Raw genomic sequence first — 19,501 nt, 5'->3', positions numbered from 1 at the left:
GCCACTTTTAGTCTGGCCTCTACCTATTGGCCCGTTTGGCATGGGTGACCCTACCAAGAGCCAAAGCACCAGGCCTCGACTCCAGCGAACATAGTTCTCTGGGTCAGTGAGGCATACAAGCCTCCAAACACTACAAGATTGAGGTCCTCTTTCAGCTATATAGAACTATAGTTAGGCTGCATCTGGAGTACATTCAATTTTAATCACCTTACTATCAAAGGGATGTCAGGCTTTGGAGAGGGTATAGAAGAGGTTTACTAGGATGCTGTTGGATTAGATGGCATGTGCTATAAGGAAAGATTGGACAAACTTGAGTTTTATCTGGAGTGGTGGAAACAGAGGCGAGATGTGGTGCAGTCAGGTTTATAACATTATGAGCTGCATTGGTACAGGAGACCACCAGTATCTTTTTTCCCCCCAGGATGAAACACAAGGGCATGCATTTAAGGTAAGGGGGGTAAGTTCAAAGGAGATGTGCAAGACAAGTTTTTTTCCCCAGAGGGCGAAGGGTGCCCGGAAGGTTCTCCTAGGGGTGTTGGTCGAGGCAAATACAATAGAAACTTCTAAGAAGCTCTAAGATAGGCACATTAATGTGCAGCGAATACAGTGATATGGACACTGTGCAGGCATAAGAGAGGAGTTTAGTTAGACATTTAATTAATAGCTTATTTAGATTGGCCCAACATGATGGGCCAAAGGGGGCTGTCCTGTTCCGTGTTCTATGTTCATTCAACCACCAGAGAAGAAATATGCAAATATTTGGAACTTTGCTTTAAGATTCACCCATCCTTCACTCGTCCCCACATCACCCTCGGCACACGGGCAATTTTAGATACATGTGTTTCCCCCATTCCATCTCCAAGGACTCCGTGGAAATTCATTCCTCAAACTTCTTGGTCTCAGGACGTTCATTGGTACCTCCTTATTTTTACCTTTATTTTGGCCACTTGACCGAAAGTTTCGCTCTCTGTGACCCGTGACGAATTTTGTTCGATTCTCTTCCATTTCCGACCCCCCACAAGCGCCTTGGGGAAATTAAAGATTCTGCATGAATGTAAGCAAGCTGCGAGTGCTTGTTTGCTTGGTAGTGTTAGATACACAGACAAAACCATAGTTCCACCACGCAGACCTCCTGTAAGTACTCAGTGGCGGACTTCTCCGTGACGTAACGCCTGCCTGTGATCTTTGCCGGGCTGTACCCGACCTATTCAGCTTCATTCAAAAGGACACGCGGCGAGCGGGACTGTTCTCCCTGGCTACTTCATCCGAAAACATCTAAACAGTGAGTTCACGACTGCTAGACCCCGGGCTGATTATTATGCTTAATTTTATCCTAAAAATGTGGCGGTCAAATGAGATTTCAAAATGCGCGGAAAAGCGGAATTGAAGCGCATTTAATATATCGCCGGTTGGGTCGTGGCAATTATTAATGATTTCGTTTGTTGTAATTAAATTTTTAAATCGGATCTCGATTAAAATACTGTATTACTGATTCATCCGCTTATGAAAGCACATTCGTTTTAGGTCAGGTAAGAGTGCCGTTTGGGAGGATGTTGTGCGTTTGGCGCCTAAAACGGCGATTTATTCATACCTCATGATTATTTGCTAGTCGGGATAACTTAGCATTCATTTAGTACAGAGAAATGCATTGATCGTCCGGGAGAATTAGAAATGTAAGCTAAAACGCGTTTTAATTGAATTCGATGCCAGGATGCGAATAGAGCTGAAATTACTCGCGTCCATTTCCTAGTACTCACTCTTTACAGAGTATTGGGGGGGGGGGGACATATTCACTGTTTTAAGGGAAAAGCAAACTAGTTTTACATTATGAGGAAGAGGGCTGACTGTTGGGCAATTGTGTTGGCAGCATATGCTGACACCAATTTGTTGCATCAGCCTGTCTGTCCAAGTCCAGGACTCCTTTTCCCTCGCTTTCCGTGATGAGCATCACTGTCCACGCCAGTGATTACAGTTTACAATTCGGATCAACTGATTACACATACAAGTTAAAAATGGCCAGAGAAATTGGCGCGGGACGGGATTGCTGGATGTCTTATCTCCAAGGGAGGTTGGTGTCTGATGCAATAATTCAAACAAATGGCAGCATTCAGGGCAGCGAATTCCGTCCGAGCCAATTATCGGGGCGAGCAAAAGAAGCGTTTGAAAGGACCGATCAAATAATCTTAAATGTTTGTCAGACCCAAGACGAAAGCGTAGCATCACTTCCTACATAACTTGACGGTTTCACGAAGAGGAAGGAAGCTATGGTATTTCTGATAAAGAGAACATCCCCATGCGCTGTGAAATGAAGAGAAGGAAAAGGAAGTTGATGAAGGGTGTGGGGGCGGTGGCCAAGTCGTCTGTGAAGCGAGAGCCCGCCGGGTTTTCCTGACGCAATCGGAAAATTACACAAATGTACTTTAAATCTACAGCACGGAAACGAAACGAAATAGCCTCACCTAGTAAAGTGCTGGTCTTTCTAACCGGTCACGCAGGAATTTCGGCATGCCTCTGAAAGTACTAAGAAGGAATTGGAGTAAATTCTCGGGCGTGTATTCTTTTTTATGTCGTCTGTCACACCTCCAATTAATATTTAGAGCCCTCACATCTAATATCCAAGCTAAGCACAAAAGCATATGTTATTATATTTTAAATACAAATCAATCTTTTGGTTCTGATGTTATAAAGAGACATTTCAGAATACTAAAGCAATTAGTGAGAAATCTGGGGCAAAAAAGATAAGCTGGTTCTGCCATTGTTGGATACATAATGAGTGTCAGTGTTTTGCCGTTCGCTTTGCAGGAAAGCTGGATAATAGTTACAAGGTAAAAAGAGGTGTCAGCCACCGGTGTCCGAGATTCATCAAACTTTAGTACAGAAGCCCTACATTAAAATTGTACTGATTGGCCACAAAGAGAGTTTGAAGGGAAGTTGGGCACTGTAGGGGGTGGGAAGAGTGGGATTTCTTTGTGCAAGTATCAGTAATGAATATTTAGTTTCTGATACTGGAGAAGAGGTCAAATAGTAAACTAACATGGCAGGAACTGAGCGGTGGGCCGGATCCCAGGTTAACTTTGTTTCTTCGTGCTGGTTTTTCCACTGATAATACATCCGGAATTCAATCCGGAACCTTGTGAAGTGACACGTTTTGAAAGGTTGAACTCGAAGGCAGAGTACAAGGTTAATGGCAGGATGCTTGGCAGTGTGAAAGAATAGCGAGATGATCTGCGAGATAGTCCGCTCCCGCGGATCCCTTGAAGTTGCCGCACAAGATGACAGGGTGGTTAAGAAGGCATATGGTGTGTTGTTGTTCATTAGTTGTGGGTTTGAATTTCACTCTCGAGATAATTTAGCAGTTCCGTAAAAGTCTGGTGAGACCACATTTGGTGTATTATTATTCAGTTCTGGTCACCTCTCCAAAGGAAGGATTTAGGGGAGATGCACAAAAAGATTTACCAGGATGCTGCCTGGATTAGAGAACACATTAGAGAGATAATATTAGACAGGCTGCCTCATGGCCTCCAGTCCTTGGCTGTGGTCTCAGTCTCTCTGACATTGGACCTCCAACTTCCAGTCCCTGGTTTGGACTCACAGACACCAGGCCTCTGCCCTCCAGACAAGCCGGCCCAGGGGCTTTGACCTTCGGCGGCTCTCTATGTCCAGACTCGCCGGCTTCCGTTTTCGTCCTTCGGGCTTCTGCCTGTGTACTCGGTGGCCTCCGATCCCAGGACTCGCCAATCAGGGGTTTGACTCAAGAAGGCCTCAACTTCTGGACTTGCATGGACTTTAGATCCCCGTGACTTGGGGAGAGATACTGGCTCTTGTAGCTCCCTCCCCATCTGACTTCCAACCGGGACTCACTGTCTGCCAACCTGATCTCCAGGATTGCTGACCTTTGATTGTAGAGCACTCTGATCTGGACTGACCCTGAGTCTTCATTTACTGTCTGACTTATAAATCTGCCTTATTACTGTCCCTAAACCCTAACCCCAAAAGGGAAGTGTAAGATTGATGCAGGGTCTCAACTCAAAAACTTGACTACACCTTTGTTTGCTCAAATGCTGCTTGACCCATTCCTCCAGTAATTTGTCTTGTGCTCCAGATTCCAGCTGTTCTGTGTTTCTAGTGCTGGCTTGGAATGGGAGGTCAGATCTCATAAGTGAATATGAGAAAAAAATACCCAGTCCTGTTTTTAAAGATTTTACTTCCTTTTTTTATTTGTTCATTTACGGGATGTGGGTGTCACCAGCTAAGCCAGCATTTATTGCCCAACCCTAGTTGCCCTTGAGAAGGTGGTGATGAGCTGCCTTCTTGAACCTCTGCAGTCCCTGAGGTGTAGATACACCCACAGTATTTATTTGTCACAAGTACTTCAAAACATACAGTGACATGCATTGCTTTTGCATCGATGACCAACACAGATGGAGCATTGTGCTGGGGACACACCACAAGTGTTGTCACGGTTTAGAAGCCAACAAAGCATGCCCACTAACAATTAATTGTAGGTCTTTGAAACCCATGCAGATGTGCAGATAGCCACTCCCCTCTGTGAATACATGGCTGCTCTGTAGAGAGAGTTAAGTGTACCAAATTCCTGGGAGGACAGATCATGGATGACTTCACCCGGTTGCTTAATATCACCTCCTTGAACAAGAAGACATAGCAGTGTCTCTGCTTCCTAACAAGAATGAGGAAAACAAAGCTCCCCCACCCCCCAACCCCATCTTAACTGCATTTGATAGGAGCACCACCGAGAGCATCCTGTCAAATTGCATCTCCATCTAGTATGGGAGCAGCCGAGCATCGGACTGGATGTCCCTACAAAGGACTGTGAGAACAGCTGACAGGATCATAGGGGTCTCCCTACCATCTATTGTGGACATTTATCAGGAGTGTACTCGGGTGCTTAGTATTATTAAGGTTCCCACCTATCCATCCAGCAACCTTTTTGACTTTCTACCATCAGGCAGGAGACTGATGCATAAAAACGAACAGTCAGGATGGGAAACAGTTTCTTCCATCAGGCCATTAGACTTCTGAACTCCTGGCCGCATTGCATTCAGTGTATCACCAGTTAGTCTGTTCTGTAGTTAACAATATTTAATTTATGCACTTTACTTTGTTTATTTATGTGTAATCCATCTGTAGATTTCATCCTTACTTTCATAAGTTATTGTGTGTTATGTATACTACAATGCTTTAAACCCTGATTCAGAGAAATGTCTCATTTGACAGTATACATGCATATAGCTAAATGACAATAAACTTGACTTAACAAAGCAAAAAAAACTATGATTAAGAAATATTAGCATAGCCAAGACTCAATTATACGCACTTGTTGAGCTGAAGACATGTACAGCTTGTTACAAAATATTTTCCATCTCTTAAGAATATCCCTGGTGTTTGACTTGGTTTATTATTGCAAAACATATGCTTACAATACTTAAGATAAATTAATTTTATTATTCATACGAATTCTATTTGTACATCCGCATACAGTAATTCATTTAGTGTAAATATTTGATCAGTTTGTTACATGAGAACTGTGGATTGTTGATACATTAGATATGCCAGGTTAGAAAATATCCAGGATGGTTCAAGTACCAAATCCAACTCCAGCTTTAGACAAAACCTCATGCATAAGTTATACTTTGGTGCAGATTTTCAGGGCCTGTTTCTATAAAATACAGTACTTAAAGTGTAAAATTTCAGTTTGACGAACTTGAGGGTCATTGGTGGAACAGGCGATGTTAATGACTTTGGATCTAAGAAGAGACAAATATGCTTGATTTCCACAGCTTTTCAATGTCTCCAAGAAAAGAATGTGTTAGTTGACATTGACACAGGAAGGAATTAGGAGCAGGTTTGATGGTTTCCATTTGAATAGCCTGGAGCATTGAAAGGATATGATAACAGCTAGATGTTTTGTTTGGTCCCATTACTCCATATCACACTTATCAATGTTTACCTAGTATGGGGATTTCCAAATTCAGTATTTCAAATGAGAACATTGCACAAAGATGAACAGTTGTAAGGTGGCCTGCTTTATGTGAGATTAAATAAATCAGGTTTTACTTAGAGGGGAAACAGTGTAGTTTCAGTATGCACACAGACGACCGTGTAAAGTTTTGGTCACCACACCCAAGGAAGAATATGCCTAGGAGTCAGCATAGTAACTTGATTCCTGTAATGAAGGATTCATTTTTGAGAGTTTGACTGAGACTGCAGAATGGTAACTGGTTTATTAATGACACTGTGTGTACTGAGGTACAATGAAAGTTTTTGTTTTGCTGGCAATCCACACAGATCATTTCATCACATCAGTATATTGAGGTAGCATGAGGGAAAATCAGTGACAGAATGCAGAATATGGTGTTCCAGTTTGAGGGAAAGTGTAGTACAGGTAGGCAATAAGGTGCAAGGCCATAACTGTCTTTTTGTACAAAAGCTCTGTTCAGTGGTCATACAACAGTTGGATAGAAGCTAATTTGGAGCCTGGTGATAGGTGCTTTTAGGCTTTTGCATCTTCTGCCCAATAGAAGGGCGGGGGGGGGGGGGGGAAGAGAGAATGTCTTGGTGGGTGGGAACTTTGAATATGTTGGCTACTTTACTGAGGCAACAAGTGCAGATTTCATGGAGGGGAGGCTGGTTTCTGAGATGTGCTGAGCTGTGTGCACACACTCTGCAGATTTGGAATCTGTCAAAAAAACCAACTGCTGGAGGGACTCGGCAGGTCAGACATCTGCGGATAGGCTGAGATTGGCCTGTGCTTACTAGAGTTCTGCAGAATGAGAGGTGATCTCATTGAGACAGGTAAGGTTCTGAGAGGGGTTCCTCAAATTTACATTTACATTTGTTGAGTCCAAGATGGCGGCGCGACGCAGCTTGCAGCGGCCACTCCGGAGCTGATTATCTGTTATTTGTGAAGTGAGGTGCCGTGCGCAATCATAATCGGTTGAAAACAGACGTGGGAGCATGGAGGAACATCGGGAAATCTCCAGGAAGACCTTCGTTGCTGCTGCTGCTGTTGTGAGGTCTGGGTCTCTGCTGGGGAGAACAGGCCCCCAGTCCTCGGGGTCGCGTTGCCGATGGCCGTTGGCGGGGCCGTCGTAATACGCTCGGCAGAGGATGGTGCTCGGAGAAGCTGTGCCGGAGGGGATGGTCGGAGGCTCGGAGGTTCGACGGACTTGGAGTCCGCTGCAGTCGGGGCGCTTTCACTGTGTGCTGAGTCTGCGAGGCTGGTTTCAACGGAGCTTCCATTGTGTGCTGCGTCTGCGAGGCTGAGTCGGGCGGCGCCGTGGAAGTCCATAGCGGTGGTATTCCCTTCTGCCACCGGCGTGGGATGGCAAGTCAAATCAGGACCCTGAGGACTTGTGGAATCTGTGTTGTGGTTTCTTTCAAGCTTAGTCTTTTAACATCTTTGGACTATTTTTACTGTGCCCATGGTCTTTTTTTAAATCAATTATGCTAATGTTTGCACTGTTGTAACTATATGTTATAACTATATGGTTTTGTGCAGGCCTTGTAGCTTTAGTTTTTGGTCTTATTTTGTCTGGTGGTTTTGGAGCTCCTTTCCAGGGAACGCGCTAAGACGGTAGCGTGATATTAATACGCAGCAGCCTCTCCGGACTCTGGATTGGGGATTGCCAAACGTTATGTGGATTTTCTGGTGTAGTCTATTTTGTCATATGCTTTTGTGATACCATTCTGGAGGAACGTTGTCTCATTTTTGAACTGCATTGCATTTGTGGTTTCTAAATGACAATAAACTGAATCTGAATCTGAATCTAAAATGAGAGAATCTGGAACCAAAACTGGAAGTGCTTAAAGGAGTGCAGATGATCAGATGTTGAACGTGGTCAGGGCTGAGGGTAAATTAATCAGAAAGTATGAGAATGAGATCACGGCTCATTGAATGTTGGAGAAGGCAGTGTGACTTCAGAATCAGAAACAGGTTTATTATCACCGGCATATGACGTGAAATTTGTTAACTTAGCAGCAGCAGCAGGTCAATGAAATACATAATCTAGCAGAGAGAGAAAAAAACCCATAATAAATAAACAAGTAAATCAATTGCATATATTGAATAGGTTATTTAAAAATGTGCAAAAACTAGAAATACTGTATATTAAAAAAAGTGAGGTAGTGTCCAAAGCTTCAAAGTGCATTTAGGAATTGGATGGCAGAGGGGAAGAAGCTGTTCCTGAATCGCTGAGTGTGTGCCTTCAGGCTTCTGTACCTCCTACCTGATGGTGACAGTGAGAAAAGGGCATGCCCTGGGTGCTGGAGGTCCTTAATGATGGATGCTGCCTTTCTGAGACACCACTCCCTGAAGATGTCCTGGATACATTGTAGGCTGGTGGCCAAGATGGAGCTGACTAGATTTACAAGCTTCTGCAGCTTCTTTCGGTCCTGTGCAGTAGCCCCTCCCCCCATACCAGATAGTGATGCAGCCTGTCAGAATGCTCTCCACTGGTATGCTCATGAACGGGTAAAGACAATGTAACTCTTTTTGGGTGGGAGCTACTTTTTGGATTTAAAAATAATATCTAAACAAAAATTACAAAGTGTTTTTGTCCATCAGAAACCCACATGGTCTCAGAATTATATTTTCTGATCTTCGCTGGCAGTTCTTTACAGAAGGCAAAAGAGATGGAATCTGGAATAACAGACAAGGCACTGAAAGAACTCAGTGAGTCAAGCAGCATCTGTGGAGGCAAATTATGCAAGTTGATGTTTGGGATTAAATGCAGATATAAATAACGAACATTAAATTAACAAAATAAGAGTCCTTAAATGCGTGTAGTATTCCCTTTTGTTCAAGACTTTGATGGCTGAGTGGTAGTAACTGTTTGTGAACCTGGTGGTGCAAGACACCTGTACCTTATACTGAAGGCAGCAGTGAGAAAAGGGCGTGGTCTGGGTGGTGAGGATCCTTGATGGATGCTGCTTTTCTACGGCAACGTTCCATGTCGATGTGCTCAATGGCTGGGAGGGTCTTACTCGTGATGTACTGGGCTGAATCCACTACCTTTTGTAGGATTTTCTGCTCGAAGGCATTGGTGTTCCCGTACCAGGCCGTAATGTAGCACACTTCCCACCACATGTCTGTTAGAGTTTGCCAAGGTTTTTGATGATACGCTGAATCTTCTCAGACTCCTGAGAAAGTAGAGGCGCGGTCATGCTTTCTTTGTAATTATATTTATATGATGCGTGCAAGGCAGGTCTTCCGACACATTCACATTCATAGGAACCCATTCCCTGTGTTCCCCACGTACATCTGGTTTTCTTCTCCATTTGTTCATCTTTCTCATCTCCTCATCCCACCTGGTGCACTTATCCATCATCTCTTTCCCATCTCACTTGCAAGTGTCTATATCCCATCCCGCTGCCTTCACATTGCTATATACTAATGAACATATCTGTTCCCTCCCAGTCCAGATGCAGGGTCTCAACCCTCTTGTCTTTGCTGATGTTGCTTGACTCACTGAGTTCTTCCAGCGAGCTGTTTGATGTCTTCTTGAAGGCAGTGACTCATGCTGGTGATTAGTCTTTGGTACTTCAGTTAATTGGCTGTTCCGTGCGGGAGCACTCAGTTGCTGTCTATCACACAGTCTACGTGTTACTGCTTTCTAATAAGATATTAGCAGCATCCAGATAATAAAGTATTCTACATGTTCTGGCAGAGAGCTGCTGTGGTTTAGGAGTTTATGAATACTTTTAAAAGTAAAAAGATCACTTAGACCTTATTCAGAGTCAGGAACTGAAAATGGGCAGCACAGCTGGCATTCAAGTTAATTTTGGTATTATCTCTTGCTGGATTTAAATATTAGTCACACTGTTTCCTGTGTAACTATTCAGGGCTGGAGTTTAATCAGCATGGTGACCTTGTATTATGTTTCAAATCCAATTTATCTTGACAAATTACATCACAAAAACATTACATCTGAGGTTTGTCTTTATTTACCCTGCCAAACCATAGCCACATCAGTCATGCAATATGTTGAAATTAATTTACCGTCCCTCTGCAGACATTCTTGGCTCAAAAACTGGAACATTCCTGTTTAACTAAAATTAGATTTGCTGGTGGCATTCACAGCTGAGTTGGCTGAAGATTACTGGTACTGAAACGCAGATGCAGAACTGCTCCTTGTCTGGAACATCTCAGCACTGTTTGTATGACGGCCATTCCGCAGGAAAATTACCAAACCAGTAATCCAAAAAACTACACTGCAATCCAAAACACAAGAAAATCTGCAGATGCTGGAAGTCCAAAGCAACTCACACAAATTGCTGGAGGAACTCAGCAGGCCAGGCAGAATCCTTGGAAACAAGTAAAGAGTCCACATTTCAGACTGAGACCCTTCATTGGAATCCAGATCCTGAGTTCCTCCAGCTTTTTGTGTGTTGCCTTGCAATCCAGAAGCTGGCATACAAATCCCACTTTGGCAGTTGTGATTTTAATTAATAATTAGCAAAGTATGCATTAGAAATAATGACCACAAACTACTAGATTGTTGTAAAATCTACCAGATGGTTGATTTAGAAAACATTCTGGTTTGTTAATAATCTTCCAGGATTGAAATCTGTCCGTCCTGTCTTGGATATTGCATGACTCCAAATACATTTGTGTGCTTTGAATCTAAAATGCCTTGAAATGCTCGAAGTAATCGCTCAGTTGGGTGGGAATGAGGAATAGGCTTTCAATGCATGCTTTGCCAGTGAGATCCTTATTCTGGAAATTACTAAATGAAAAACATTACAAAAGCTACCACAGTTTGAACATCACACACACATCTCAGTTGAGGGTTATTTATTGTCTGTGTGATGAAGTGGGCCATTGAAATGTAACATTTTGTCAAGTTTGTTCTCCCACTGATTGTTGCTTTTGTTGTCACTGAATTTTTAAAAATCTTTGTCACTTGTAGAGATTCAAATTAGGATAATCAAAAAACTCATATATATTTCTATTTTAGTAGTAGAGTCAAAGTAAACTATTTGCGATGGTCAGTTTTTTCCAATTAAGACATACCTGAAGAGGTGCTAGCTGTACTGTTTTCAATACTGGGATCTCTGACAGTCATATATATTTATTTGTGGTAGGAAATGATTCAGAAGGTGTAATTATAAACACAAGAGATTCTACAGATGCTGGAAATCCAGAGTAACACATGCAGAATGGTAGAGGAACCCTGCAGGTCTGGCAGCATCTATGGAGAGAAATAAATAGTCAACGTATTTGTCTGGCCCAAAACATCGACCTTTCCCCTCTGCATAGATGCTGACTGACCTGCCACGTTCCTCCAGCATTTTGTGTGTTACTACAGAAGGATAAATTGTTATGGATCGTGTAAACTGCAGCAATGATCCTGTTGCATAATTAGGAAGAATTTTAAAAATCTTTACAATAATAGCGTGTCATTTTGTAAACAATAATCAGCTGGATCAATCTACCCATTCTTAACCCAGCTAAAGCATGTGTACCAAAGTGCAACTCATGTTTCTGAAGGAAAGCAGATAACATTTTGAGACTGCAGGGCGTAGTGTGGCTATTGATAAAACCATTCTCCTGATGTCAAAACTTCTGCACAAACCAGTTATTCATAAGTATACAAATGCTTATAATGCACCATGACAGGGAGATTTTGAGCTGAAATCACACCGAGCAGGACAGCAGTTAGGGGTATCAGAGGAAGAAAGAGGATCAGAAGAACAGTGTTCTGGGAACAATTTCTCCACCTGAACCTCAGTGGGAAACAGTGAGAGAGCCAAATGCACTTCAATGAAGAAACCTACAGAAATCTGCTGTTACTGCTTCCAGTACAACTGTAACATCATAGAGTAGTAGAAGTACTGCATAATTACATCATGGCTATCAAGGTTGAAGGTCAATAATCTCAATTTTCAGCTCCTTCAACAATGTCCTTCCTTCCCTCGCAAAGACAGCATTGGGGATGTTTGCCAATGATGCAAAATGTTCATTCCTCTTTACTAGTCTAATTAACACTTAAAAGCTCAACACCGTCCTGATTAAGCAGTCAGTTTGAATTGTGCCCTCCCCACCTTCACCCAGACCTTTATTTCCTTCAGCATCAGTGGTTGCAGTGTGCACCACCTACAAATACTCAGCATTTGTTTACCTACGCACCTTTCTAACCCTTGACCTGTACCACCAAGAAGGGTGCAGATTTCAGGTTTATTGGAACAGTTGCATACTCCACCAAGCTTCCTCTCTCCTGCCTGAGTCTCATGTCATCCTGACTTAGAAATATTTCACCATTCCTTGATAATGGCTGGAACTTCTTAACCCAACAGCATCATGAGATTACCTGATAATCTCATGAGTTATTCAAGAAGGCAACAGGCTGCCTCTTTCTCAACTAACGGTGGGAATAAAAGCTTTGCCAGCAATGCTCAGATCTGAAAAAAAAAGATCTTATAATGCACCGTGATGCCCTTGTGACAGCAGAGCTGTTGGTTGGAAGCAGGCACTGTAAGTAGCTTTTGCACGTTCTCTCAGTTCAGCATTAATCCCTCCGACTGAATGAAACTAGTCAAAGGCAAACTGACCCAAGCCCAAAGGAACTTGCAGTTTGGAGCTGGCTCAGCATTAAAACATTTTTATGTCCATTGGATATGGTCAATTGGATTAGGCATGTTTGGATCAGGTTTCAGGTTTTGGATCACCTTTACTTAGAGGTTATGACATCCCAGCATCAGCAGATCTGGGAATAACCGCCAAATTGACTATTTGATTCTTCATTCTGTTGTTATGAGAGGTTCTAATCTGGTGCTTCTTACTAGTGATTAATGAGTAATGAAAAAGAAATCCACATAGTTCACTTACTGGTGAGAGACCCTGTTTTTAATATAATCAGATAGTGGATTGCATTGTCTGTTGTGAGAATACAATGTAATGTACCTTTTGTTTTGATTTAGAATAATAGAAAATTAGATAATCGAAAGAAGCAATTTGACTCAGTGACACCACGCTAGCCAAAGAAGAGCCCATTTAACCAGCGTTTGATGGCGCTGGGGCTGTATCGACTGGAGTTAGGAAACCTACCAAATACTGAAAGGCACGGAGAGGATGTGGAGAGGAGTAGTTGGAGAGTCTAGGATTAGCGTGCACATCCTCAGAATAAAAAATATGCCCCTTTACCACGGGGATGAGGAGGAAATTCTTTAGCCATGGGGTGGTGAAACTGTGAAATGAATTGATACAAGTCATTGTATATATTTAAAGCAGAGGTTGATAGGCTCTTAGGGTGTCAATAGTTATGGGAAGACGACAGGAGAATGGAATGAGAGAGAAAAATAAATCATCCATGATCGAATAGCAGAGGAGACTTGGGCCAAAGTGACCTAATTCTGCTGCATGTTTTATGGTCAAGTCCCACACTTCCTTTCAATGTGTACCCTTGCAACTTACAGTTGGCCAAGTGTTCACCTGAATGGGATAGAATGAATGTTCTATAAATAGTGGAATACCCTTAAATAAGGAAGGAAACGTGCCAGAAATAAACAATGATTTCTCTAATTTTTTTCATCAGTTAATTGAAGTACACAAACTAATAATGGGCTTCTTTGGTTAGAGGATGGGGATGTGGTGGCATGATAGACAGGGGATCTTGCCCACCATGAAGAAATAGGATAAATATTACAAGGAAAGAATATAGTGCTGTCTCTAGTGTTCCTCAAGTACAGTAGCTAGACATTATTCTGGATACCTGCTTTCTATGGTATCTAATGAGCCCCCTACAAATGGTGGTTTATATGTGAATAGTAAATCAAAGCAGGATTAGAAATTAGCTATGATTTGGGGTTGTAGAAGACCCCCATGGCATTGTATCCCCAGTAGTCATCAGCTTGAGACAACATGGGTATATACATTCAAACCCAGTGTTATGTTGGGGAGGGATGATTTGTCTTTCCTAAAAAATTGTTTATATCATTATCTTCTGTAGTGAAAGGCCACATCATATGCACACACATCAAGAAACATGATTTGAAAGAAAAATTGTGCTTATTTATCCTTTTCACAAATTCTATAACAGCAAGTTTTATTCCCTGGCTCTAATATTTAGGTCATGATTTATGAGGGCGACTTTCTGTAGACCTAATGGCTGTAATGCAAGGATTACCAGTGTTCACACTGCAATATTTATTTTTAATTCAGGGAATAAAATCAAATGCTTATATGTAAAACAGTTGCAAATATCATCTCCATTTTTTTTAGATGAGTGTTCATCCAAAATTCTGTGAATAACTGTTTTGATCAGAAGGTACTTACGATAAATCAGTGCTATGTAATCAAATGTTGAAGAGGAAGTACAAACCAAACTTTACAGTAATTGAAAAACCCTTATTGCACAAACTTCTTTTTAGTGAACTTCCTTATGGGAGGGAAGTCTTCATTCATCCTTGCACAACCTGACATCATTATTGCTGAGTATCAGTCTGTTAGGAGAAGGATTTAGGTGCGCAATTTGATCCTTGACTATTGAAGTGCAGAATTCTTTTCAGTTCCTGATTTCGCCATTTCTGGTAAGGGAAAGCTATAATATTGTACCTGGTGAAAAGGTAAAGAGGAAATTCTTGGGGGGGGGGGGGAGATTCCATACAAGCTTAGACAGAGGCACGGCGTTTGTGATAGGGTGATAAATGTTTTTTAATATGTGCAGGTTATTAATTTAAGCCTGGAAATTCCAAGGTGAGGTATGCAATTAGAGCAATGTTTAAATGCTGTTCTGCAGCCTGTACTCTTGAGGTGTATGTCAATGAGACCATAATTCAGCTTGGTTATAATGGCCCCTATATCTTAATTGGCCAATTAGATATAAAAAAATTAGCAAATAAAAACTTTGGTTAATGTGGCAGAGGCCCACATAGAACTGATATAGCCTCTGGTTTCACTAGAGAAATAGAGATATTTCAGACAAGGAGCTAAAACGTTGACTTTTTGTTGTGCTTGTGAGCCTTATTCAGAGTTTGTGACTGTTCAGGGAACTCAGGAGTAATTTTGACACCAGCATGTGCTTCAGATCACACCAAAAGTTTCATCAAAACTGAAAAATACTGGTGGGAAGTCATAGGGCTGAAATGTTAAACCTATTACACTTGTTTCAGAAGCTTGCGTTTCCAGCATTTTCGGTTCTTTTAGATCTCCACTCTTCTGATTTTTCATTCCTGGACTTCATCATCTTAGCACAGAGGACAGGTTAGCAAAAGCATTCATAAAAGCAGGTACAGGCAGTCCCTGGGTTACGAACATCCAACTTACGGACAACTCGTACGTACGAACGGACTGCCATAAAGCCTGTCCATCTCCGCGAACACATGCTGCCTCTAGCATTTTGTGTGTGTTGATCGGTAAATCCGCTCTCCGTCCCGAGGATAAATCTCGGGGATATACTGGTTGTCCCATCTGCTGTAGTTAGATAAAACCCCGGAAACAGTTCCTGTTGGTTACCCGACTGTGCCTGAGGCTCAGCGGCCTTCTCCCTGGTCCCGTGGGTCGTGCTGCCCGAGTCTCCCCCCCCCACCAGTCTGTCATCCTGGATGTTGAAACAGTGCATCGGGAAATTGAGGTGTCTGAGGGTCGGAGGAGTGTGAAATGTACCAGAACACAAAGGGACCTCACTGGCACTGGGAACAGATTCATAAACTGGGCTTGGGTACTGGGATTGGAGGGATTCAGATTGCGGAGACATTATTGGGAGGTGGAGGTGGCGGGGAATCGGCGCTGGGGTCTAATGCATAGAAAGGTAAAATATATACTATACACTAAGACAAACATTTGACTAACTGACGCTAAATAAGACTGGGTGTACCTGTTCTGACTTAATGTACAAATCTGACTTAAAGACAAGCTTAGGAACAGATCTCGTTCGTAACCCAGGCACTGCCTGTATATGCAAAGACAAAGCTCGCAATTCTAGCATTTCCGCCCTTCAACTCAAGACTGTATTTTTGCAAGGCTTTTGGTTTTTACCTCCAATAACAACTCACATGGCTTGCTGTCAGATGTAGCTTGATTTGATTCCCTTGAAGCACCATAGGATGCTTTGCAAAATTAAAAGATATGTATGTATGCAAGCCGACGTTATTAGCTTAAAGGCTACAAGACTGGTAGTTGCTTGTGCATTCATTTTGCATGGGTTTCTTTGACTCATTGCTCAGAAATCATTTTTGTTAAGAAATAGCTACTGCATTAAACAACGATATGTGTCTGTGGGGGCAGGAGGGGAGTTACAGTTTTGTTGCAGAAACACAGGAATTCTTGGCTCAACTTTTCTAATGTTATTTTAGTGTGGAAGAAAATGAATCTTGCGATACCGGGGTAAGTTACAGCTTGCCCAAGCTATTGATTTGGAATTGATGAAGGAGAGATAATGCTGCCAGTGAGGCCGCCATTTCCTGTGTGGGTGTTAATAGTGCACTAGAGGGTTGTGGCACCAAGATGGAGACTGTCAATCGTAAACAAATAGTCAAGGTAATTTATGTATGCTGCTTTGTTTAGAGACGTGGTTTCCAAAGTAGGTTATGTTGCCCCTTCTTGTAATAGTTGTTGAGAGGCAATGTGACTCTTCTGTTTGTGGCATATGACGAGAAATCTGGACTGAAGAAATAGTGTTATTTCTGGGCCCACTCTGCATTATTGCTATTCACTGCTGTAGTACAATGTTGGCTAGTACGATCCCTAAACTCTAATCGCACAGTGACCCATTCCTATGAGTTAGGGTATGACATTCATAGGGTAAAGTTCAGAATCTGCCCTTTCGAATGGTCTTGACCTCATTTTTCTAGCCCACGGCCCAACCGAGATCTTTATGTACCTTCAGGCGAAGAGTCAGGTTATGCCTGAGCTAAGATGATGTCATCACTTTCCCCTTTATTGAGGTTGGACTTGTTTGTGGTCATTAATCCATAACAAAAATGGCAGAGCAGACTAAAGGAAAAGGAAGTGCAGACAGTATAGTGTGGAGTACCTGAAATACGGATTTATACCAGCACCAAGCAACCAATAGCAGCCAATGAGTCTGTTGTGTGAAAAAGTTTTTCCAAATGAGGCAATGAAACCATCCAGGCTCCTTGAACATTTGAAGAGAACACACTCTGATAAAGCAAACAGGAATTTAGCTTAATTCCAGCTACTTCATGAAAACTTACAGAAATGGAATGCACTTGAAAACAGTGGTGGGTTGTGGGCTTCATACAACATTTCATTGCTCATTACTGAATCTGGAAAGCTCCATACAATGGGATAAGAACTGATTCTGCCAGCAGTTAGGGAGGTTCTGAGTACAGTTTTGCATAAGTCTAGTTAAGATTAGTTCAGAGAGGAACATTATTCATTCATTTATTCTTTCAATTTTTGTTTCAGCTTCTGCTCCAAAAGTGAGGTAATACAAATTACAGTAAAAGCACTTCCTTTATAATTGGAAACTTGCTTGCCCAATTGGCAGTTAAAGGTTTCTGTTTTAATTTTTCTAACTTCCTCATAGACTTTACATTGACCCAAGGTGTTGGTTCTCTGGTGAATTCTGCCAAACAAAATAGCAACTTTTTTTGATGCAGAAATGTTCAGAAAAAAATAATTCCTGCTTATTTTTCACAAATTTCTATATAGACTGATATGTTTTCTCTTTTAAAATTATTGTTACTGTGGAACAGCATATCCTTTTAAGAAAAGAAATGCATTTTCCAGGATTGGCCAATATTGGAAACCATATGTTGAAAACACATGCTGATTCACAATGACCACAGGATTTATTTTTCCTTAATTCTGACAGTGAGAGTTTTGTCACAGAATGACATTGATTGCAGCTCTGGGTTTCAGCCCTGTAAAGCTACCTCATCAAACTGGTAGCAATTGTCTGCCTGTTGAAGATTATGCAATTGCAGGCTAAAAATATTTAACTAACAAGATCTTTGTGATGATAGATATCCAAAATAGATTTTTCCACATTTGGGTTAACATTGACAAGTGTGTCGGAATGAAACATAAACAACTGCTTTTTATTCCATTTACAATCTAGCATCCTCCCATCCTTATTGATTTGTATTAAGCCAGTGTAAGTAAAAGAGAACCTAAAATACATTGTCTGGCAACTGATTTGTCACAATAATGGGGTTAAACGGCTGTGGAGCTTCCAGTCATGCATCCAGAAACACTGTTTTCTTTGTTGAGGACTGATGGTAAAACAGCTTCAGTGTAATCGGATCAACGTGAAAGTAGTGCACTGATAAAGATTAAGGAAGTTTTGAAATATTTCTCAATCATGTGTCCTCAAGTATTGCAAACAGCTTTCCTCATAGAGGGGTGGACTTAGTTACTCAGCACTCACTTCCTTTTACGAGAAATATAAACAAGCTTCTAACTTCACAATTATTTGGAAACGTGAAGGTAAGTAAGGTCAAGACAGCGGTGGAATATATGGACTCATTATAAGCTGCTAAAAACAGTGGTTTGAATACTGCAAGAGAACTGTGCAACATTTGACAAGACAGTTGGTCAGGATGTGCTCTACAAATTTATTGTGAATTTAAATCTTATGGAGAGTTACAGGTTGGTTAGCAGGATCAAATTACACAAAATGCTAGAGCAGATCAGACAGCATCTACAGAAGTGAATGAAGAGTTGACGTTTGGTGCCAAGTCTCTTCATCGGGACTGGCTAAACGACTAACAGGGAAAGCTTTACTGATGTCCTAAATACTGTGAGGAAACCAAAATGCTCAATGGTCATTTTTAGATATGACTCGTGATTTTGCTGACTCCCCTAGAAGAGGGTCTCCTAAATCAGAATTTGTAGTCAAGTCAGATACTCTTGGCGTATATCAGAGAGCAGTCATCTCGAAAAATATTGGTGATAATATCAAATTGAAAGAAATTGTTGAGGAATTTGAAAACTCATTAAGCAAATAGTCTAGCTTTGTTTCGTATGTGTAACCTCTGTATTTCTTGGAGTAGTAGTTAAACAATGTGTGGGACACTGCTGATGTATAAAGATTGTACCATGATATATGTTACTGAAAGTGCATCATACAGACAGTCTTGAATGGTATAATTGCTGAAACTCGTTTTTGGGTAAGGAATTTTGGGGGTGTGGTGTTGGGAGGACTCTATACAAACATTGCATGTTTCTAGTCACTACTCAAAGGTCCAGAAAGAGGAAGATTTATTTTTATAATTGTTATTGTTACTTGGGTTAGTTTGACTTGTAAACACTATACTCCTGCATTCATGACCTTCATATTTAGAAAGAAAGATGACACTTAGCATAATGGCTTGGATGTAAACGTGAAACCCGGATTGGTTTTATTGGAGAGATGCCCTTGAAGACTGTTCATGTAGAATTTCCTTGGGCTTATTAATTGTACAGCTGGAGGCCTGTTTATCTTTGGCAGACAGAGAAATGGGCAAAATCTAATTTGTTTGTTATTTGGGAATTTTCATTTTGAAAGTAAATTAACCATGGTTTCTGCTAGCATTGAAA

General features: G+C 41.6%; 1 protein-coding gene across 4 annotated transcripts in view; it reads left to right on the top strand.

Annotated features, from left to right (window-relative positions):
* Positions 1-1,143: 1,143 nt before the first annotated feature.
* Positions 1,144-19,501, top strand: part of LOC140734319 (cationic amino acid transporter 3-like) — a 33,512-nt gene continuing 15,154 nt past the window's right edge. The window contains exon 1 of one of the 4 annotated variants that reach the window (XM_073058117.1): positions 1,144-1,282. Coding sequence is in view for 1 of the 4 variants with exons in the window: in XM_073058116.1 (XP_072914217.1) it covers positions 18,558-18,571 (14 nt within the window). In the remaining 3 variants the exon portion in view is untranslated. Of the gene's footprint in view, positions 1,283-14,420; positions 14,548-18,300; positions 18,410-18,482; positions 18,572-19,501 lie in introns of those variants that run through there. The other 3 variants (XM_073058119.1, XM_073058118.1, XM_073058116.1) reach the window with 3 other exon arrangements.

The sequence above is a fragment of the Hemitrygon akajei genome, chromosome 10 (genome assembly GCF_048418815.1).
Source record: "Hemitrygon akajei chromosome 10, sHemAka1.3, whole genome shotgun sequence".
NCBI classification, from domain to species: Eukaryota; Metazoa; Chordata; class Chondrichthyes; order Myliobatiformes; family Dasyatidae; genus Hemitrygon; species Hemitrygon akajei.
This window is presented reverse-complemented; position numbering and strand designations above follow the sequence as displayed.